General features: G+C 45.4%; 1 protein-coding gene and 1 long non-coding RNA gene across 3 annotated transcripts in view; one reads left to right on the top strand and one right to left on the bottom strand.

The window, feature by feature from the left end:
• The window catches only part of LOC123508142, a 60,753-nt gene extending 60,131 nt beyond the window's left edge, over positions 1 to 622 (top strand). The window contains exon 2 of the long non-coding RNA XR_006675871.1: positions 483 to 622. This is a non-coding gene — a long non-coding RNA (uncharacterized LOC123508142). The remainder of the gene's footprint in view (positions 1 to 482) is intronic.
• LOC123508141 (dopamine receptor 2-like) overlaps positions 1 to 22,500 on the bottom strand; it is a 201,489-nt gene that overhangs the window by 85,726 nt on the left and 93,263 nt on the right. For both annotated transcript variants that reach the window (XR_006675870.1, XM_045261664.1), the window contains exon 2: positions 2,216 to 4,403. Coding sequence is in view for 1 of the 2 variants with exons in the window: in XM_045261664.1 (XP_045117599.1) it covers positions 2,216 to 4,017 (1,802 nt within the window). In the remaining variant the exon portion in view is untranslated. The remainder of the gene's footprint in view (positions 1 to 2,215; positions 4,404 to 22,500) is intronic.

The following is a 22,500-nucleotide window of genomic DNA, read 5'->3' as shown; positions in this document are numbered from 1 at the left end:
GAGATGGTGAAGGAAATAAGAGAAGAGTAGGAGGAGGGTAACTTAGCAGAACTATAGGAGGAAACGGGAGGAAAGAAGAGAAGACCGATAGAATTCTGACCTACAATAAAGAAAACTGAAGAAATAAGAGACGAAGAAAGAAAAAAAATGCAGATAAAAAATATGAAAACGGTTGAAAATAAAAGCAAGAGAAGAGAGAGATGATGGATGTAAAGGAATAAAGAGGAGAAAAGGAGGACGACAAGAGGTTCAGGAAGAAAAGTGACCTCATTATATTAAAGGCGATGGTATTCAATGCAGACCAGGAAGCTGTGTAGTGTGTAAGGGCGTGGCAGGTGTGTTTGCTTCATTCATATTCGACTCTATTCGTCTACTTCTATGTCTGTGTGTGCGTGTGTACTGACTTATTGATTTTAGATGTATTGAATTTTTATTTTTTCATTTAGTTTAGTTTATCGTTTAATTTTTGTTTTTGTTTACAGAAAAAAGATGGATATCGGTGTTAATGGGAGGAGAAAAGGCAAGTCCAGGGGGAGGAGGAGGAGTGACTGGGAAAGCTGCGATGAAGAGGAAGTGGAAGAAGAAAAAGAAGAAGAAGACGAAGACGAAGAAGAAAAAGAAGGAAGGAGTATCAAGTGTATGTTTTTGTCTTTACTTATGTTTCTGTATAAATATGTAACTCTCTCTCTCTCTCTCTCTCTCTCTCTCTCTCTCTCTCTCTCTCTCTCTCTCTCTCTCTCTCTCTCTCTCTCTCTCTCTCTCTCTCGTCACAACAAAACAGTGTCGTCACGGAAGCATTCATCACTTCCATGTTCTTGCGCCAGTTTCTTTTATAATTCTCACTTCTTTGCTCTTTTCTTCACCATCTCCGCACTGCAACGAGCGCCACTTGTGCCTGTGCCCGGGATACTTTGCCAGAAGAGAGGTACAAGAGGAGGAGGAGGGAAGGAGGAGGAGGAGGAGGAGGAGGAGGAGGAGGAGGAGGAGGAGGACAGGAGGAGCAATAAGGAGGAGAGAAAAATTAATCTCTTTAGAGGATACAACAAGAGGCGGAAATTCGTCGCGATATTCCGTCCATCTTCCTGACCTTTTCTCCTTCCTCTTCTCGTTCTCCCCCGCTTCCCGCTTCCCGCTTCCCGCTTCCCGTTCCCCCTCCACCCCCCTCCCACGCAAGCCGCTCGCTCCATTGACTTTATCGCCGGCTAAGAGGAGGAAAAATATGTTCGTTGGGATAATATCAGAAAGGCGAAGCGGGCATGACGCTCTGCTGAATTTTGGCCGTGCTGAGCGAAGCGTTTCTCTTGAGTAAACGTTTCCCCACACACCGCAAAACAGCGTCATCTGATCCCTGCTCTTCTTCCTCCTCCTCCTCCTCCTCCTCCTCCTTCTTCTCCTCCTCCGCTGTGCCAAAAGGTTGATCGCGACCTCCCAGCTTTATTACTGCGGTTACTTGGCCATTTCATCTTGCTATTTATTTATGTGATGGACTTATTTGCTTATTCATTGTGTGGGTGCAGAGGGGAAGGCGTTTAGGGTCGAGGTCTGTGGAAGTATTGCGAGGGTTTGTTGTGAGTTTATGTGGGTCGAGTCTTTGCTTTGTTTCGCCAAGATGGAAGAGGAGGAGGTAAAGTAGAGTTAATTATAGTGTGTGTGTGTGTGTGTGTGTGTGTGTGTGTGTGTGTGTGTGTGTGTGTGTGTATCTGTGTGTAATTCACCTCGGTCGTCTGCTGGTCACCCAGCCAGTCTTTCCCATTACGGAGCGAGCTCAGAGCTCATAGACCAATCTTCGGGTAGGACTGAGACCACATCAACACACTCCACACACCGGGAAAGCGAGGCCACAACCCCTCGAGTTACATCCCGTACCTATTTACTGCTGGGTGAACAGGGGCCACACATTAAGAGGCTTGCCCATTTGCCTCGCCGCTCATCGGGACTCGAACCCGGCCCTCTCGATTGTGTGTGTGTGTGTGTGTGTGTGTGTGTGTGTGTGTGTGTGTGTGTGTGTGTGTGTGTGTGTTTCTGTTTGTGTGTGTAGGGGATGGTATTGATCTTTACTATAGGACTCCCAGTGGCTACATAGCGCGGACAAGTAGTGTTGTGGCGGCGTGCACTCAGAGTGCGTGGGTTTGAGAAAGATGTGCAGAGGGCGTGCCATGGGATGGAGAGGAAGTGAAGGGCGGGAGGGAACATGAGTAGTTTTAGGTATACTCACCTCCTGAAGTCCTTGGCCCAGCAGGCGTAGATCACAGGGTTCATGGCGGAGTTGATCCAGCCCAGCCAGGTGACCACGCCGTCCACCAGCGCGGGCTCCCTGATGCACCGCTCCCCGCACAGGCCGGAGAGCAGGTTGGTGACGAAGAAGGGCAGCCAGCACACAATAAACACGCCCATCACAATGCCCAAGGTCTTTGCCGCTTTCTTCTCCTTCGCGAATTTACACAGTTTACGTGAAATGGAGAAGTTTTTCAGGTTTCGTGACACCACTTTGGTAGAGCTGTCTGGAGAAGTGCCCTCGTGCAGGGACGCTCCGAGCGGACACGCCTCACTGTCCTCCAGAGACTGGCTTGTGTTTTGAGGGTGATTTATGCCTCCGTTCTCCTGAGAGCAGCTGTACGTCTTGCCCGCCGCGTAGTGGGTGCGGTGCACGCCGTTGCCTGTGCTGTTAGAGCTGCTGCCGCCGCCCCCTCGGTGTATGCGGAGAGTTAGCTCCATCTCCCCATCACCCAGGGAAGACACCAGCTTCTGGCCGAGCTTGAGGGAGCGAGTCTGCTCCGTCGCTGCGCGATAGATGCGAAAATAAGTAAACACCATCACGAAGAGCGGCCCGTAGAAGCTGATGGTGGAGGAGAACACCAGGTAGGAGAGGTCCTCTGTGAAGGGACAGGCGCCCACTGGATGCGGCTCAGACACTGCCCGCCACCACGCGATGGCAGGGAAAGAGATGAGGGCAGAGCACACCCACACCAGTGCGATGAGCATGCACGCCCGCTTGGGCGACATGCGGGTCGGGTAGCTGAAGGGGTCCGTGATGGCCCAGTAGCGGTCCAGGGAGATAACGCACAGGTTGAGGATGGAGGCGGTGGAGGCGAGCACGTCAAAGCTGCGCCACACGTCACAGAAGTCTGGGCCGAACGGCCAGTAATCAAAGGAGTCGTAGAGGGCACTGAAGGGCATGACCAGCGCCCCCACCAGGCAGTCAGCCACCGCCAGAGACATGATGAAGTAGTTGGTGACGGTGTGCAGGTACCGCTCACGGGCCACGGCCACGATCACCAGGCCGTTGCCGAAGATGGTAGACACAGCAAAGAAGAGAAGTAGCAGGCACAGGGCGAGGCCCTCCGGCGTCACCTCAAATGGAGGAGCCTCGTCCTGCAGGCAGCCAGACCCGTTGAAGGAGAGGTTGGTGCACGTGACGGACACGTTGAGGGCCGGGGAACTCTCACTCTTCCAGCTCATCAGAGTGTCGTTGAGCCACTCAGAGGCGTTCTGCGGCCCGTCCAGCAGCAGCAGTTCGGTGGTGTTGGGCGTCTGCTGCCACCATGCTGGCGAGCCTTGTTCGTGTGCGCCGCCCGACAGCTTGATAACGTAGCCATCATCTCCTTCACTGTCGCCGCCAGCAGCGCCGGGGATGTGGTGTGAGTGGTGACCTTCGTCCAGCTCAGAGGTGGCCAGACCGCTACTCACGCTGGCCAGGGTGGAGCTCTCCCTCCCCTCTCCTCTTGTCCTGGACACAGTCTGGAACAGCCACCGCCCGCCTCCCTCCGCCTCACTGGAGGCCACGCTCCCAAGCTTCCCAACAGACCAGGAGGGAAGGGAGGGTTGTCCCGCCACTCTTCTCGCCTGCTGCCAGTCAATGTCCGTCTGATCTGGCGTGGATCCGTCAATGAGAAAGGGCGTATCATCCAGACTCACGCCCCTGTCGTCCTGGCCAGTCTCAGGTGAGGGCAGTCCAGACAAACTGTGGATGTGCTTTTTCCAGCTGGCCGAGCGATTGGCGGTGATGCTCGGGATCATGGTGTCACTCGAGCATCGAGGGAGGAGGGTGAGATGATCGTGGAGGGCAGCGCAGGACTGGAGGATTGACACGCTCCGCTCAAGGATGGCGGACGACCATATTTTTTTTGCGCCGCAGTAAGACTGAGGCTCAGAAGAGTCCCACGGTGTGGTGCTTCCCAGGCATCACCAACACTGACACATCGCGCACAGAGAACTTTTCATCATCTCGCTCTGAACACACATCCACTAACAAAATCCTTCTCGCTTGCCACGAAACAGTAGTCAGACGTGACTCTGAGTAGTAGCAAGTCACTGAAACACTTGCCTTGCCGCGCCCCGCAGCCTCCCACTCGGGCTCTTGGCGGCGGCAGCTCTTGAGAAGCCCCGCCGCCTCCCTCACAAATCTGAAATAGAAAAATCAAAGTTGCGTTATTCACATTACAGATGATATAAGCTGAAAAACCTGAAATAAAGAAAAGTGAGATTCAGACTGTTAGATTTTAAAACCACAGCAAAAATGAAATATGTTTGCAGGTCGTGACGCCGCGGCCACGTTACCGCAAGCCTTTTCATCTCATTTTCTTTCTTACTGATCGCGTTGTTATTTGTCGTTCTGCCATTGCCAGTCGCACTTGTTTTCACTTCTCGTATTCGTGGTTTCTTAATTAAGTTTCCCTTCCCGTTTCTTCCTCCTCTCTCTGTTATCTGTCCCATTTCCCTCGCTGTTTCTCTTCCCATCTCACTTCTCTTCCCACTCCACCTTGCTGTCGTTATCATCATGCTCATTCCTCGTCGTTTCTTTCACATTTTTCTCTTCGTGTGCCTCTCTCCAGTTGTTATTATCCTTTCCGTCACTGTTATTGCCCTCTTTGTGTCCCTCTTTTCATTCTCCTCCTATATCCTCCTCCTTTTGTCCTGCGTCGACACACACTTGAGGACGAGGACTGGGCTGTGTTGCTGACAGTTTTTCAGTAAAGAAACAATAATACATTCACGGATATTGACCTAATTATAAGAAGAAAACATTTAGTATTGGAAAATATAAATGCGGTTCGATTCTCTTTTTGTGTAGGTATAGAATTCATAATCCCAGTGTAGGGGGAGTAGGAGGAGGAGGAGGAGGAGGAGGAGGAGGAGGAGGAGGTTTTGGGAGTGAAATTAATTGTATAGCGTATCGTATCCATCATGGAATTAGGTTTAATTAAATAGTAGCTGCTTGCTTTCCTGATAAATGTTGAAATGTTTTTATGGTTGTGCTCTCGTGCGTCGTGTGTTTATTTTAAATGTATTTTCAGTATTGATACATCTCAACATGTCATTGCCTTGAGAGAGAGAGAGAGAGAGAGAGAGAGAGAGAGAGAGAGAGAGAGAGAGAGAGAGAGAGAGAGAGAGAGAGAGAGAGAGAGAGAGAGAGAGAGAGAGAGAGAGAGAGAGAGTACACACACCAAAAAATCCCCAAAGAACTGTCTTGTATAAAAGATAAACACTAACTCGAAAACTCCTAAGACTGATTGCTTCTTGTAGACTGTGAATAGGATCGAGGCAGGGAAAGAGGGAGAGAGAGGGAGGATGTATTTGATAACGTGGGGAGAGTGCCGCGGGTTCATAATGAGGTAGTGTGCGAGGCAAGGCGAGGCGTGACTGACTGGGGACATCTATCAGTGTTTCAAGCCCTCCACCTTGCCCTCCTTACCTGCCCAGCCTAATTAATGTAGAGGTATTCTTGTCTTAATTAATTTCCTTGAGGTGGACTAGGTAGCTCTCAGGTGTCCTCCCCCTCACCCCCCCACCCCCTTCACCTGTGTGTCCTACTTTCCCACCTGGATTTAATACGGTTATTTCTTCGTGGGTTGTCTAGTGCTTATGTTGGATGAGTGTCTGTGTGTGTGTGTGTGTGTGTGTGTGTGTGTGTGTGTGTGTGTGTGTGTGTGTGTGTGTGTGTGTGTGTGTGTGTGTGTGTGTGTGTGTGTGTGTGTGTGTGTGTGTGTGTGTGTGTGTGTGTGTGTGTGTGTGTGTGTGTGTGTGTGTGTGTGTGTGTGTGTGTGTGTGTGTGTGTGTGTGTGTGTGTGTGTGTGTGCATGTTGGTGTGGCGACTGGTGGTGTTGTGTTGGCAGGAAATATTGAGCGAGTTAGTGACGTGAGTATGATCAGTGCGTTGTTAAGCCAGATGAAAGGTGATGTTACACACACACACACACACACACACACACACACACACACACACACACACACACACACACACACACACACACACACACACACACACACACACACACACACACACACACACACACACACACACACACACACACACACACACACACACACACACACACACACACACACACACACACACACACATGAACATCACTCTCTCTCTCTCTCTCTCTCTCTCGTGTTACAAATTTAAAGTAATCTTCCCTTTTTTCTATTATAAAATAGTACAAGAAAACCCTTTCAAGATCCCCCTCCCTTTACACACACACACACACACACGCCCGGTAGCTCAGTGGTTAGAGCGCTGGCTTCACAAGCCAGAGGACCGGGTTCGATTCTGCCGGGTGGAGATATTTGGGTGTGTCTCCTTTCACGTGTAGCCCCTGTTCACCTAGCAGTGAGTAGGTACGGGATGTAAATCGAGGAGTTGTGACCTTGTTGTCCCGGTGCGTGGTGTGTGCCTGGTCTCAGGCCTATCCGAAGATCGGAAATAATGAGCTCTGAGCTCGTTCCGTAGGGTAACGTCTGGCTGTCTCGTCAGAGACTGCAGCAGATCAAACAGTGAAACACACACACACACACACACACACACTTATTGGCCTACACCTCTTCAGCCTAATGTATGCTGCGGGGATAACTCAGGGACTAGTGAGTTTCAAGTGCCTGACTCCCCTCTTATCTTCCTCTGTTTAACCCTCAGCCTCTCCTCGCCTGTCTTTTCTCCTCCCCCTAATCCTCTCCTCCACACCGCCACACGTCCGTCCTTCACCTGCATCAATACACGTGGCCTTACACCTGCAATCATCGCTTCTTTGGCTGGGCACATAGAGGCTAAACTCCTTTCATCACTTGATATAAACAACAGTATTGGTTCCTCTCTTGGCTGGTCGATTTGTGGTCTTTTCTCTTGCCTGACACATATAGAGCTTCACTTTGTTTGCAGCCTCGCAATCCCCGCTCAACAATAGTGTCTCTGGGATGATCTGTGGCGTTCGTGAGCGAGATGGAAGGTCTGTCTGGCTAGTGAAAGGGAGATAAACAGTCGCCATGCCGTGATGTGCTTTATAAAGATGGTAAAGAGGAGAGTTTGCTCTTGTTAAGTTTTGAGTAATGTTTATGTTAATCTGTTGATACTGATGTGAAAGACGTGTTGTGTTTTTATTCTTTATGAGTGATTGTAGAGTTAGTTAAGGCGAGTGTCTACATGCATATTTGATGTAGTGAGGAGGGAAAGGTGTGTGTGTGTGTGTGTGTGTGTGTGTGTGTGTGTGTGTGTGTGTGTGTGTGTGTGTGTGTGTGTGTGTGTGTGTGTGTGTGTGTGTGTGTGTGTGTGTGTGTGTGTGTGTGTGTCTCAGTGGGAATTTATGTGTTAGTTTTTAATTTCATCTTATTGTGTCGTGTTCAAAATGTTGACCCAGAAAACTCCAATTCTAAATCCATTAATACTGGATGAGCTGTACTAATTAATCCCATCATGAGCTCTCTCTCTCTCTCTCTCTCTCTCTCTCTCTCTCTCTCTCTCTCTCTCTCTCTCTCTCTCTCTCTCTCTCTCTCTCTCTCTCTCTCTCTCTCTCTCTCTCTCTCTCTCTCTCTCTCTCTCTCTCTCTCTCTCTCAGAAAAATAAGTGCACAATTGCTCTACACAGCCAGACTTCCTTTCTTTCCTGTGTTTCCTTGGCATTTTAAGCAGTTTGGTCACTTAGTATTAACACAAGGGGAGAAAATGAAAGGAATTATTCTGCACTGAAGTTTAGCAGAGAGAGAGAGAGAGAGAGAGAGAGAGAGAGAGAGAGAGAGAGAGAGAGAGAGAGAGAGAGAGAGAGAGAGAGAGAGAGAGAGAGAGTTGTTAATTTTCTTGTTAAACCACTGGAGTCACATGGGAATTCTGAAAAATGTAAAATATTCGCTTTTCCCTCGTGTCTCTGTTATTGCTCTCTCATCACGCCTTTATTCTCCTCGTCCTCCTCCTCCTCCTCTTCCTCTTCTCTCCTGTGTGTGTGTGTGTGTGTGTGTGTGTGTGTGTGTGTGTGTGTGTGTGTGTGTGTGTGTGTGTGTGTGTGTGTGTGTGTTTACAAGTGCGTGTGTATGAAAGTGAAATAAAACAGGCAGAAAATGAGTGACTGGCAGTAAATCTAATGAACCTGGCATGTTTAATTTTCCCATGAATCCTTACCGGCAAATTACAAACCACTTGCATGCTTAAATACTCGGAAAAAAAAGAGCTTCCCTGAACAGTGAATGGCGATAGGTGGTGCTCCTCATTCACCTCATCAAGGCGCAGCTCACAGACCCAATTAGGAGTTTCGTCCACTCACTCACTCAGGGAAAATGGGATAATGAGCTATATTCAGTGCACCCTTTGGTAATTATCGGGTTATTCACTTGATTTGGCACAATGAGGGAATTCCTAAGGCATTTCTGGACCACTCTTACCTCATTTACGTCAACAAACACGTGGAGAGGAAGGAGGAGAAAGGGAAAAGTTACACGTGACACAAATCAGAGAAATATTTATCACGAATCTCCAGTTTGTTCTTCCCTCGCCATTAAAGGAGTAGGTGCGCGGGATGTAGATTCAGACCCACCGGCCGTGCTCCTCTCCCTCGTTGTCTGTATAGGCTTAGAAGGGGTAGAAATAATGAAGTAGAAAATGAGGGGAGGCCACTGGGATCGATGTACGTGGGTCAAAAGGTGTCTGGTGGTGTGGTGGCGTGGTGGTCTCAATAGTTCCCCGGCCAGCCTCGCCCCGTCCCGCCCCGCCACGAGTCTGAAGCACCGGTAATATTTGCAAGTTTGGCAATATTGAAAGCCGCTATCAGACGCACGCCGGGAGGTTGGATGACGGCCTTGGCTGACGTTCCCGTGAAGAGTTTGTGTATATGATAGTGTAGTAGAAGTTTGTGTACCTCTCTCTCTCTCTCTCTCTCTCTCTCTCTCTCTCTCTCTCTCTCTCTCTCTCTCTCTCTCTCTCTCTCTCTCTCTCTCTCTCTCTCTCTCTCTCTCTCTGTGTGTGTGTGTGTGTGTGTGTGTGTGTGTTTTCTGTCAGTATTGTCTTTCGAAAATTATATTCTTAAGTAAACTCTGAACTCTGCACGGAACCCTTTAACGAGGCACGTATAAGAGGAAGCTGCCGTCGTGAAGGAGTCGAGCTTGTGTTTTGTAGGCAGTCCTGTTTTTCACGCGCCCGTCTGTCTGTTCCTATCTCTCACCTCCACTTTTTTTCCCGCCACAAATTTATAACTCCATTTAGATTCATGCCATATCGATCTTTTTCTCCACGCCAAATAATCCGTGAAATATGGAATGGGGGATCAGGGAAGAGGATTTTTCCATGAATATTTGGAACCTTATTAGATTTTTGATGTTAGCTCTTTATGCCGCGAATATATCTTCTTATGGGTAGTCTTAGCGGGCACTGGCGGGTCGTCTCTGGTCGTTCCAAGTGTTCGATCTGTATCAATAAGTTCCTCAGGTCGTCCCATCGTCGCTGGAACTGTCGAACTTTGCTGTTCGGTGAAAATTTATTGGGTCATTTATCATTTTCTTGTCGGAGGTGAAAGGGGATGGGAGGGTGAAGAGAGGGAGAAGGTGAGGGGTGGGGCTGGAGATAAGGGGAAAGAGGAGGTGGTTGAGGGAGTGAAGGAGCAGCTGGGAGAGAGGCATTGATGGGGTGTTCGCAAAGAGATGGATTAGGAACGGAAGAGGAGTGGAAGGAGGAGTTTAGCCCAGCAGTTAAAGATGACAAGGCGGTCTTGGCCACATAAGTCTTAATAATACATATATCGTAGTTTGAAAAGGAAGAGTAATGTAAAGAGGAGATTACAGTATAGCAGTTTAACCTCCACAGTACCATGCCGCGTTTCTAAATTCATCCTGGTTATTAATTCGGCGATTTTATAAAGCTTCAGAGACATATGTTGGGGTTAGAATAGTAAAGTATCTTGCCATTAATCTTTTGACCTCCACAGATGCTTCCTAATGCAAATAAAATCGCCTAATCATATCCAAAAATGAAGGTCAAAATGCGTCTCAGTATTGAAGGGGTTAAGATGACAAGCTGATTTCCTTCGTAAAATCATCGATGAATAAGATAATATGTTAAATTTGTGAAGTTTTTGAAGCTGGAAAGTATAAAAAGATTTTGGCTCAGGAAGTAGGAGAGGAAGAACAGGTAATAAAGTGTCAGGTCAGATTAGATAAGGTTAGTTTAGGTCAATTTTTTTTTATTTATTCATTATTTCATATGTTTAAACCCTTCAGTACTGGGACTCATTGGGACTCATTTTTATTAGGAGTCTGAGCACGATTAGACGATTTGATTTACATTAGGGAGGGTATATGGAGGTTAGATGATTAATGGCCAGAATCTTTACAATTTTAATCCCCTCCTAAGTATCTGAACTTCTATAGAATCGCCAAATAGTAAGCAGAATGAATATGAAAATGTACAAATGAATCTTGACTTGGAAGTGTACAATGAAAGAACAGGTGACGAAGTACGAGTAGTCTCCGTGACAGGAACACACGATAATTTTGAAGTTTAGAAAAAGAATGTGTTTGAGTGAATGTAAAGAGAATATGTTGTTTATCCACACAAAAACCATCTTGTTTTTTCTTTTATTTTTAGCTTACAGTAAATATAAGAGTCATCATTAATGTGTTTTATCACCTCATCACGTTGTTTGATGCACCGAGGGACATGCAAGCAAATAGAGTCACCAAATTTAGTAGGAAATTACCTTTATTTTATACTACCATACATAAATCTCAAGGAACGTGTAATCTTTGTAAGCCATGACATGAATTAACTCTCCAAGACATTTATATATTTCTTTATCACTCACCTCTCCCTCTGCCCTCCATCCCCCTCCTTCCACCCACCCCCAGCCGCCCCTTCCAGCAGGTCACGTGATTGGTAAAGGTCACGCAGGGTCACTGAGGTCACATTCTTGACGTCACACCAGCGAAGTCACAGGTGATGGATGGGAACTGTTTTCCTTTCCACTGTTTTTTTTTTCTTTATTGCCTTTTTTGTCCACTCCGTTATTTCCCATGACTTCCACTAACCGCTTCCTTAATATTATACAGCTGGTCACCATTCTCTCTCTCTCTCTCTCTCTCTCTCTCTCTCATCATTAGTCTTCGTTTTCATATTAGTTTTCTTTTTTTGGGGATGTTTTTTTTTCCTCTGCTCTTCTCCCTCCTTCGTTTTCCATTTTTACGGCTCTCTTTTACTTTTTTCTTTTTTTCTTTTTCTTCCTTCATTCCTTCTTACATTTTCATCTTGGTGTTTTTGTCTTTTTGGATTTCTTCATTCCTCCTCTTCTCCTCCTCTTTTCATCCTTGTATACTTTGCCTTTCTGCTTCTTCTTTTCCTCCTCCTCCTCCTCCTCCTCCTCCTCCTCCTCCTCCTCCTCCTCCTCCTCCTGCATTTTTCTCTGAAGCTGCAAAATGTCCCTATGTCCTAATTTCCTCCCTCCGTCACCTCATATTAAAGACTGTCCCTTGCACGTCACCTCCACGCTCGTCACCCAACACACACACACACACACACACACACACACACACACACACGAGAAGGAGATGCATATACTACCCTTACTACTTTCACGCGCTCAAACTCTGGCCATCGTTTCCAGGTTTTCTCTGCTTGTGGCGGTCAGTTGCTCAGCTGGAGAGGGAGGGAGAGGGTCGCGTCACCGCCAACCTACTAACCCTGAGAAGAATTGGCGCTTGTAATGGTCTTCTGAAGCGAGAAATGGAAGCGAGAGGATTCCGGAGAGGCTGTGGGAGTGGCACTGGCACTTGGGGACGACAGGAAGGGAGAGGAAGGGAGAGGAGGAAGGATGGGAAGGATTGCCTGGGGAGGAGACTCAATCCCAATAGACACGAGGAAAAGGGAATTTAAATTTGTTTTTCTCTCTTTTCGTCCTCTTAATGCTGCCGTGAGAATTTGCCAGAGAGAGAGAGAGAGAGAGAGAGAGAGAGAGAGAGAGAGAGAGGAGGGAAGGAGGGAGGCAGGAATACAGAGAGGGAGAGCGGAGATATAGATAGATATATATAGATATATATATATATATATATATATATATATATATATATATATATATATATATATATATATATATATATATATATATATATATATATATATATATATATATATATATATATATATATATATATATATATATATATATATATATAGAGAGAGAGAGAGAGAGAGAGAGAGAGAGAGAGAGAGAGAGAGAGAGAGAGAGAGAGAGAGAGAGAGAGAGAGAGAGAGAGAGAGAGAGAGAGAGAGAGAGAGAGAGAGAGAGAGAGAGAGAGAGAGAGAGAGATAGATAGATAGATAGATAGATAGATAGATAGATAGATAGATAGATAGATAGATAGATAGATAGATAGACAGAGAGAGAGAGAGAGAGAGAGAGAGAGAGAGAGAGAGAGAGAGAGAGAGAGAGAGAGAGAGAGAGAGAGAGAGAGAGAGAGAGAGATTCATTAGGTCACTGGGCTGCCTCAGGTGTTGGTACCAGACATTAACTGCAAACACTCTCCCAGATTTGCGTCGTGGAAGGAGAGATGAAAAAGAAAACCCACATGAAGGGAAGACAGAATAAGTGGAGAAGCAGGAAATATTGAACAAAGAGCAAAGGTGATCAATGTGTGCTTCTTACTGCATCTTTCTTTACTGGTTTCATTTATTATATACCTCTCCTCCTCCTCCTCCTCCTCCTCCTCCTCCTCCTCCTCCTCCTCCTCCTTATCTTCCTCTTCTTCTTTTTCTTCTTGTTCTTGTTATTGGTGTTCTTTTATTCTTTTTTCTTTTTGTTGTTCCTTTTCCTCTTCCTCCTCCTTCTTTTCTCCTCCTCCTCCTCCTCCTCCTCCTCCTCCTCCTCCTCCTCCTTTACTATTTTGACAGCCTCCAATAGTTATCCTAGTTGTGATCTTAAAGTCTGTTGCTGTTTGGACTTACTTTGTATTCCCATTCCTCCTCCTCCTCCTCCTCCTCCTCCTCCTCCTCCTCCTCCTCTACTCCCACACACTTTAAAACATCTTACCGTCAGCGTTCTCCTCTTCTTTCTTCTCTTTTTCTTCTTTCTCTTTTAATAATTCTTCACCACCCCATCTCTTCATCGTCAGCATTTTCCTCCTCCTCCTCCTCCTCCTCCTCCTCCTCCTCCTCCTCCTTCTTTTCCTCCTCTTTCTCCTCCTCCTTCAGACTATCAAGTAATGTTCTTTTGTGATACTGCACTAGAGAGAGAGAGAGAGAGAGAGAGAGAGAGAGAGAGAGAGAGAGAGAGAGAGAGAGAGAGCACAGGTGATACATTCTCCTTCAGGTAACAAGATTGATGTGCCCTTGGGAGTCTCAGGGTGACAGAGGTTCCTTTCCATCTGGGCTTAGCTTGTACCTGGAGCCCTGAAGTGTTGATAGGCTGAAGTAGGTCCCCCCCCTCTCTCTCTCTCTCTCTCTCTCTCTCTCTCTCTCTCTCTCTCTCTCTCTCTCTCTCTCTCTCTCTCTCTCTCTCTCTCTCTCTCTCTCTCTCTCTCTCTCTCTCTCTCTCTCTCTCTCTCTCTCTCTCTCTCTCTCTCTCTCTCTGCTCTCTCTCCTCTTCGTCTCTCTCTTTGATTTTTATTCTTGTTATCCTTTTCATTATTATATTTTCTATCGATTTGTTTTTCTTTATTCTTCTATGTCTGTTTGTTTGTTCATGGTGCGAGAGTTTGTGAGGTGTTTTTTTACGGTTCTAGAGGCAGATTGACAAGATTTCTACAATACTTACTGGAGAAACACTCTTGGAAACCCCGCCAATCATCTCTGTGGCCTTGGAAAATAGTTCTGGTGAGAGAGCAGAAAATTTTTAATGGTATTTTTACTGTTCTAAAGTAGATTGACGAGATCTTTACTTTATTTAATGGAGAAACCCTCTTGAAAACTCCGCCAATAATCTCTGTGGCCTTAAAAGATTGGAGAATGTCGAGATGAGAAAGTAAAGCGTCTCTGAATACGGACCTTAGACTAGTGAATTGTTATGAAGTAAGAGAGAGAGAGAGAGAGAGAGAGAGAGAGAGAGAGAGAGAGAGAGAGAGAGAGAGAGAGAGAGAGAGAGAGAGAGAGAGAGAGAGAGAGAGAGAGAGAGAGAGAGAGAGAGATGAGGTAAAGGACGTAGAAGAGAAGTGGCATGATTACGAGGGAAATACAAAAGGTGGAGGAGAAAGAGTGAAAAGAAGGAGCTTAATGAAATGTGAAGAACAGAAAAATTCAAAAGGAGATTGAAAAAAGAGGCGCTGGAGGAGTAAGAAAAGAAAAAAGAAGAAAAGTAGACAATAGAGGAGGAGAAAGAGGAGTAAAAGGCGATAATAGAAAAGAACAATGAATAAAAAGGAGTTAATAGGAAGAATAATAAATAGAAGAAAAACGAAAATGGAAGGAACTGGATGAATTAATGTCAAGATTAGCACATAAATCTTTCCTCACAAACACAAACATAGATAGAATACAATAGAATGCTAAATAAACCCTTAACCCCTCTGAGTACCAGGACGCGTTTCCGTATTCATTCTGCTTACTATTTTTTTTTTTTTATTTATACAATGTGGGCTTTTCACGGGAGTTTATGGGCTAAAGAGATACTATTTGATGATTTTATACAGCATCAGAAACTCGTGTGGGGATTAGAATAGTGAAGACTGGTCATTAATCTTGTAACCTCCATAGACTCTTATCAATGTCAATAAAATCGTCAAATCACACCCAAAACTCAAGGTAAATATACGTCTCAGTACTGAAAGGGTTAATCTTACCTCCGTAGACTCTTCTTAAGGTCAATAAAACCGTCTAATCACACCCAAAACTCACAGTAAATATGCATCCCCAGTACTGAAGGGTTTGATTATTTGCACTTCAGATGAGCTTAGATAGAAATTCCTGTGTGGAGTGTTTACCTGAGCGTTTCCATCGTAAAGGCCGCCGTGGTACACTGAAACCATCCGTGCTTTGGGGTCCGAGGGGTCTCCAAGCGCACGGGTTCGAATCCTGTCCACGGTCCGAGTGTAGGTTGGGCTTCCTCACTCGGGCAACGGTTTCCTGACTGGTGGGCTTTTAGATAGGAGGTACACCAAAAACATCCCCTTATTGCCCATAAATTCCCGTGAAAAGCCTACTTGGAATAAGTAAAAAAAAAAAAAAAAAAAATGCAGGAGCTCCTAACCAATTTTCAAGACATTTATCCCTTTCTTTTGACTGACTCTCTCGGACCTACAAGGGGACTGACAACAAAGTGGGCATTTTTTTTTTTCGTTTTATGTTGCCCTGGTCAGCTATCCCCTCATTAGAAAAAATATTAACGTAACAGCAGCTGAGGGAAGCGAAGCGCACCTGTTTGCAATGCACCTGCTAAGAAGTAATTAATTGTTGGTGGCAGGTAAGCATCCTCAGGTGGAAGATTATGTCAAGGGGCGAAGCTTCACAAGACTTATACTTATTACTCTTCTTAATTGCCTGTTCAACTTCTGCATCGGAATTTCGCTCTCCTGCTTTACATTTTAATTAACGAAGATTGCCATGGGAGTAAGCTTACCTGCAATATGCTCCCCCTACGTACAATCTGCTCCCCTTACGTAAAATCTGCTCCCCTTACGTACAATTTGCTCCCCTACGTACAATCTGCTCCCTTTACGTATAATCTGCTCCCCTTACGTACAATCTTCTCCCCTTACTTATAGTTTGATCCCCCTACGTACAATCTCCTCCCCTATATACAATCTGCTCTCCCTTACGTACAACCGGCGCGCTTTTCTTTTATATCATGGGAAGATGAAGAAGGTGAATAGATTGGCAGTTACATGTATATACTCTTATTTTTAGCTGTTTGTGTCCATGGAAGGTGCGAAAGTTAGGCACCACGCTTCTACAATCCTCCTCTTTTACCAGTTTGCATCGTGTGAAAAGGTGAACAAGTCAGCAATCAAAGCCACTTGTGTTTAAATGTTCCAGGTACTTCATTCGCGTTTCAGGAATGTAAGCGTTAGCGAGAATCTTCTTCAGTGAACGTGGGAGGGAATTTGCGTTTGGGGGTCAAGGCCACTTATGTCGAGGAGGGTTTCACACACACACACACACACACACACACACACACACACACACACACACACACACACACACACACACACACACACACACACACCAGTTCTAACCCTAGCAGAAAAACATCATCTCTCGTGTGTGTGTGTGTGTGTGTGTGTGTGTGTGTGTGTGTGTGTGTGTGAGGCAAGACTGCAAGAGACAAAAAAAAAAAAGAACAAATAGAACAATTACTTCATCCATCATCTTCACTGACTTCCACATCTCCGACGCACCTCCTTCTGTCCTCCTCCTCCTCCTCCTCCTCCGTTTCTTCCTTCTCCTCCTCCTCCTCCTCTTCCTCCTGCAGTCCTTCCAGCTTCCCATTCACCGTCGCATCCTCGCTCCCTCACCTCCTTTCTTTCCTTCTTCCCCTCACTTCCCCTCCCCCTCTTCCCGCAAGGTTTGGTGCCCCATAACCGCAATTACAGAAAACAAATGGCTTTCCTGAGGGGAGATGCAGAGAGAGAGAGAGAGAGAGAGAGAGAGAGAGAGAGAGAGAGAGAGAGAGAGAGAGAGAGAGAGAGAGAGAGAGAGAGAGAGAGAGAGAGAGAGAGAGAGAGAGAGAGAGAGAGAGAGAGAGAGAGAGAGAGAGAGAGAGAGAGAGAGAGAGAGAGAGAGAGAGAGAGAGAGAGAGAGAATATTCCTGTGGGTTAATAATAGACCATCTTTTCACGCATTAGGAAGGAAAGAAAGAAGAGAGACTGATGAAAAAAAAGAAAATATTACTTATCTTCAATATTGCGTGTTTCCCGCCGTCATTTTGTACAAGATGCATAAAAATAACACTCAAATGACGCAACACAACACTTGAATGCATTTAATTTATCATAAGAGCGTTGGATTTCTACATACAAGTTACAGTCCTTTTTGGTATATGTAGAAACTCCTTTCTTTCTGGGTAATGTTCAGCACAGGTGTGGAAAGTGGTGCAGGTGTGGTGCCGGTGCTGGAAATGGCAAGGATGTGCGTCACCAGGCGGCTTGTTGCCCTTAGGGACTTTTGACCTCCTGGCATGACATGCGACCTTGTGGAATTAAAGAATGATGAATGGGATGTTGTTGGCTGATGGAACCTTGAAAACCTTGTGGAGGAGTACGAGGAGAAACAAGAGAATAGCAAATATGAGATCCAGGCTTGTATTCTCAAACACTTCTGTGCTTCACCTCCACTAATTAAAAAGTTTTATTTAAATTCACACGAGTTTTCTAAGGTGTTTTTACGGTTTTAGAGGGAGAGTGACAAGATTTCTAATATTATTAGCCAGAGAAAACAACATTCTTGAAAACCTCGCTTATCATCTGTGTGGCCTTGGAAAATAGTCGTGGTGAGAGAGCAAAGCGTTTCTGAATATGGACCCAAGAGCAAGGAAACGACACCAGCAGAACATTTCAAGCACAAAAGAACCACAAACTTGCCTTGCATATGATAGAGATGAACCTTCTAACCATCGTTTACGTGGGTCAAAAATCTAGTGAGTTAGTTCCCTTAAGAATCAGAATGGGTGGATGGTGGAGGCCCTGTTATGAGTGGGGGAACAAAGCAGCTCATGACAGTTATAGGGGAAAGCTGTTAGAGGGACCCTAGAACAGACCAATTAATGAGATGGAGAAGACTTAGTGAGGAGAGTGACTTAATGCTATACTGATGGGATTAACAGCGAGTGGAAGGAGGGAAGGGAATAAAGAATAAGGATATGATGGAAAATAGATAGATGGGATAGGGAAGGAGGAAGAGGTAGCGATATGAACTACTGGATTTAGTCAAGGTAGACAGAAAGTGGATGGGGGAAGGAAGGGAAGGAGCCACGATAGAAAATGGGAGATTGAGTGATATAAATAGAGATGGAGGGCGACATAAGCTGGTGGATTGCCTTGATGAGAAAGTGGAAGTGGGAAGGTGGATAAGAAGAGTGAAGCCTTGAAACTAGATAGAAAAAGAGCTAAAAAAAAAAACATTAATAGCAGATGGAAAAGAAGAGGAAAAGGCGGAAAGAAAAAAAATAGAAGTGTAATATATAAAGAGTAAAAAAAAAAAAGGAAGCTAGAGAAGTTAATAGTAGACAGGAAAGGAGACAAGGAGGCAGAGTACGAAGGATGGGGGAAGGACGCTTGGAATAAGGAGTAGGAATGAAGATCTAGCTTTGGGGTTTTAGGTGAGCGATAAAGGGAAAGTTTCTCGTTAAAAGGAGGGAAGGCAGGGAGCAGCAGAGACCTATTTAAAGGATTAGCCAAGTGGTGGTGCTGAGAATGGAAGTTAATTAAGGAAGTTAGGATCAAAACAGAGAGAGAGAGAGAGAGAGAGAGAGAGAGAGAGAGAGAGAGAGAGAGAGAGAGAGAGAGAAACAGCAGGTATGGAAATGGAGAAGAAGACAGCGAGGATGAGAGAGAGAGAGAGAGAGAGAGAGAGAGAGAGAGAGAGAGAGAGAGAGAGAGAGAGAGAGAGAGAGAGAGAGAGAGAGAGAGAGAGAGAGGCAGAAACACAGAAACAGAGAGACAGAGACAGAGACAGACAGAGAAACAAACAGCAGGCATGGAAATAAGGAAGAAGAGGGCGATAGAGAGGGCGATGGTGATAATATTAGTCCATGAATAGCTTAGAAGAGAAAAACAAGGTAAAAATAGGGAGTTGCTTGAAGGCCGGAGAGGATGTTGATTCTCTCGTATAAACATTATTCCAGTAATTGAGCGGAATGTGTAAAAGTAGACAGTGGCGGGTATTTGTGGCAGTGCGCTCAGCTGGCGGTCTCCGAGTAATGAGATCTGGAGGGGAAAACAGAGACCAGGTTTTTCCCTACTTACATACCCACTTTTTTCCTTGTTTCCTCTACTAGTTAAGGTCATTACTAGTTAAGGTCATTACTTTAGACTTGTTTATTTTTTACCTTTTTTTTTTCTTTTTTGAGTTGTGCATGACGCTTAAGGGATTCAACGCATTAATGTTTCTTTTTTGTTTACTATATGATACTTGATTTCTCTCTCTCTCTCTCTCTCTCTCTCTCTCTCTCTCTCTCTCTCTCTCTCTCTCTCTCTCTCTCTCTCTCTCTCTCTCTCTCTCTCTCTCTCTCTCTCTCTCTCTCTCTCTCTCTCTCTCTGTGTGTTTTAGTTTCGCCAGGTAACAATGCAATGAGTGTGTAAGTGCGGTACCGTGTTTGTGCAACCCTGTGTGGGCTGGTACTAGTATATATGTAACTGGATTACTTGCGCTAATGTTTTTCCGCTAATATATCTAATCTAACACAGCAAATGAACATACACATGAACGAACCCAATGACTGGACAAGATAGGAAAATATTCATCCCTCACACTCAAACACTCACATTCAAACATGCGTGACAGACAGACAGACAGACAGACAGACAGACGGACGGATGCGTGAAATATATCCAGTATTTGGTACCATAAAAAAAAAGGGGAAAAAAAATAAAAATACTGGTACATACCTATTATAAAAGCTGAATAATCTGAATGAGGTTTATTTACACCATTCATAAATTATTCGTTCAATGACCACGCTGGAAACCCGTGACAGGACGCAACAAACAGCGCCATCAGAGAGTCCCAGGCAAGCTATTTCAGGAGATAACTCTGCAACTGACCACCAGGGGGGATCAAGGGCCATTTTTGAGGGACGAGGGTTACAGGTCACAAAAGAGCGGGTGGGGGAAGGAGAGGGGGAAGTGAGAAGAGGAGAAAGGAGGAGGAAATGGAGAGAATGGAACCAGATGGGACAGGGAAGAGAATGGAATGGAAGGATAGAGTCAAAACTAGGTAGGGATAAAACTGGAGGAAAGAATTGAGTGAGAAAGAGGGAGAGAATGAATTTAAGGAAGGGATTTGTGCGGAAAGGAAAGAGTGTGGAGGAGGAGGTGGAGGAGGAGGAGGAGGAGGAGGAAGGGAAAAGACAATCAAGTGGAGGAAGAGGAGACTAGTGTGGGGAAGAAAGAAGGTAAAAAATAAAGACAGGGAAGGAGAGAAGCAGGTGGACCGGTCTAGGAGAGAAAAGAGAAAGGAAGAAAAAGGAAAGACAGAAAGAAGGAAGGAAAGAAGGAAAGAGAAAAAAGGAAGGATGGGAAAAAGAGAGGAAAAAGTAAAAAAGAAAAAGAGAATGAAGGAAAAAAAGACAGACAGAACAAAAGAACCAGAGAAAAGAAAAAAAAGGAAGAAAATAAGACAAGAACTGAACGAGGAAGACGAACAAAGATGAGATTGAAAATATAAATAGACGAAAAGAAGAAAAGTGAAAAAAAAAGAAAAAAAAGGAGAGAGAGGGGAAAGAAAACCCTCTTGAAAAAAGACGAAAAAGAAAAAAAAAAAAAAAAAAAAAAAGAGGGAAAGAAAAACATCCGTGCTTGTGTTTGTCGAGACTCTGTATGGAAAGTGAGAAATGTGTGTGTGTGTGTGTGTGTGTGTGTGTGTGTGTGTGTGTGTGTGTGTGTGTGTGTGTGTGTGTGTGGAGGGAAGGTGGAGCAGGCGTAGGTGGAGTGGGTGTGGCTGGGATTGATGACGCTGGAGTACTTGAATATGAAGCTTGTTGATGTGGAAGGCAATGCGATCGTGGGTGAATGGGTAGGTGGGTGAGTGGGTAAGTGGGTGAGTGGATGTGTTGGTGAGTGGGTGGATGGGTGAATGGATAGTGGATAGATGGGTGGATGGTTGTGTGTGTCTGTGTGTGTGTGTGTGTGTGTGTGTGTGAGAGAGAGAGAGAGAGAGAGAGAGAGGAATTTATTACACTTGATATGAGTATAATAGAGATCCCCGCCTTTACTCGTAGTGCAATGAGAAGCAGCGAGAGGAGAGTAATGAAGACGATAACGATGATAGCGATAATAAAAGCACCAAACACAACACTGCTCCTTATAACCTACCACACGTTCACTCACCTTGTTACTATCCTCGCACCCACCTTGTTACTATCCTCTCACTCAAACCAGTCCTGTCTTACCCTAACCTTTGCCAAATTAACCACCTCATCCCTGCCTGCCCCTGTTCTTCCTTCCCTGCCTTTTCCAATAACACACTGCCCCTTCCTCCTGCTCCTCCTCCTTCTCCTCCTCCTCCTGCTCCTCCTCCTTCTCCTTCTCCTTTTCCTCTTCCTCCTTCTTCTCCTCCTCCTCCTCCTCCTCCTCTCCTCACAATAGCATTAATAAACTGAAAAAAAAAACATAAACATCAACACCTTTTGCTAAATAGGAAGAGAAAAAAAAGTGGAAACATAATAATCTTAGAAAAAAATAAAGAAAAAAACTAATTAAGAATAAAAATTCCTCCTCTTCCTCCTCCTCCTCCTCCTCCTCCTCCTCCTCCTCCTCCTCCTCTTTCTCACAATAACATTTTTCCTCCTCCTCTCTTATGTTATATAGTAAAGTGTATCTACATAGGGTGAATATCTCCCCTCTTCGCTATTTTCCTCTCTTTTTCCCCTCATATTTTGTACCTAAACTCTTAATATTCCTGTACTCAGTCCTTCCCCTCTCCTCCTCCTTCCTTATTCCCTTTTTTCCCTTCCCATTTTTTCTCTTTCTTATTTCTATTTCATATTTCTTCTCTATATGTTTCCTCTATATCCCGTTTCTTCCTTGTTCTTTCTTCTCTCTTGTGTCTCATACCTCCTTCCCCTCCTCTTCCTCCTCTTCCTCCTCCTCCTCACTCTATTTCTCTTTCTCCTCCTCTTCCTCCTGCTTCTGTTTCCGTCCTCTTGCTTGTTTTCTTCTTCCTACTCCTTCTCCTCCCTTTCTTACTTTTAAAGGTCTTACTTCCTCTATCCTCCTCCTCTTTTTGCTCCTCCTCTTCCTCCTCCTCCTCCTCTACGTAGCCCTAAATCCCCCACTTTACCCCTAGTTGCCCCTCCATTCACCACCATTTTCCCTCCTCCTCCTCCTCCTCCTCCTCCTCCTCCTCCCGCCGAAGACACAGGTGCCCTACTGAGTCCGAGAAGATAGATTGGTGTGAAAACATTTCCATCTCATCGACAAGGCACCCACCCGAACTTAGGGGTGACTAGGGGAAGGGAGAGGGTGAGAGGAGAGGAGAGGGGAGAGGAGGGAGCAAGGGGCAAAGGGCAGGGGAGAGGAAGGGAAGGAGGGTGTGGGAAGGGAAGGGGGAGGAAAGGGAAGCCAGGTAGAAAAAAGATTTAGGGGGAGGGAATGAATGGTTTACATT

The sequence above is a fragment of the Portunus trituberculatus genome, chromosome 24 (genome assembly GCF_017591435.1).
Source record: "Portunus trituberculatus isolate SZX2019 chromosome 24, ASM1759143v1, whole genome shotgun sequence".
Lineage (NCBI taxonomy): Eukaryota > Metazoa > Arthropoda > Malacostraca > Decapoda > Portunidae > Portunus > Portunus trituberculatus.
The sequence above is the reverse complement of the archived record's forward strand: the minus strand, read 5'-3'. Positions and strand labels throughout refer to the sequence as shown.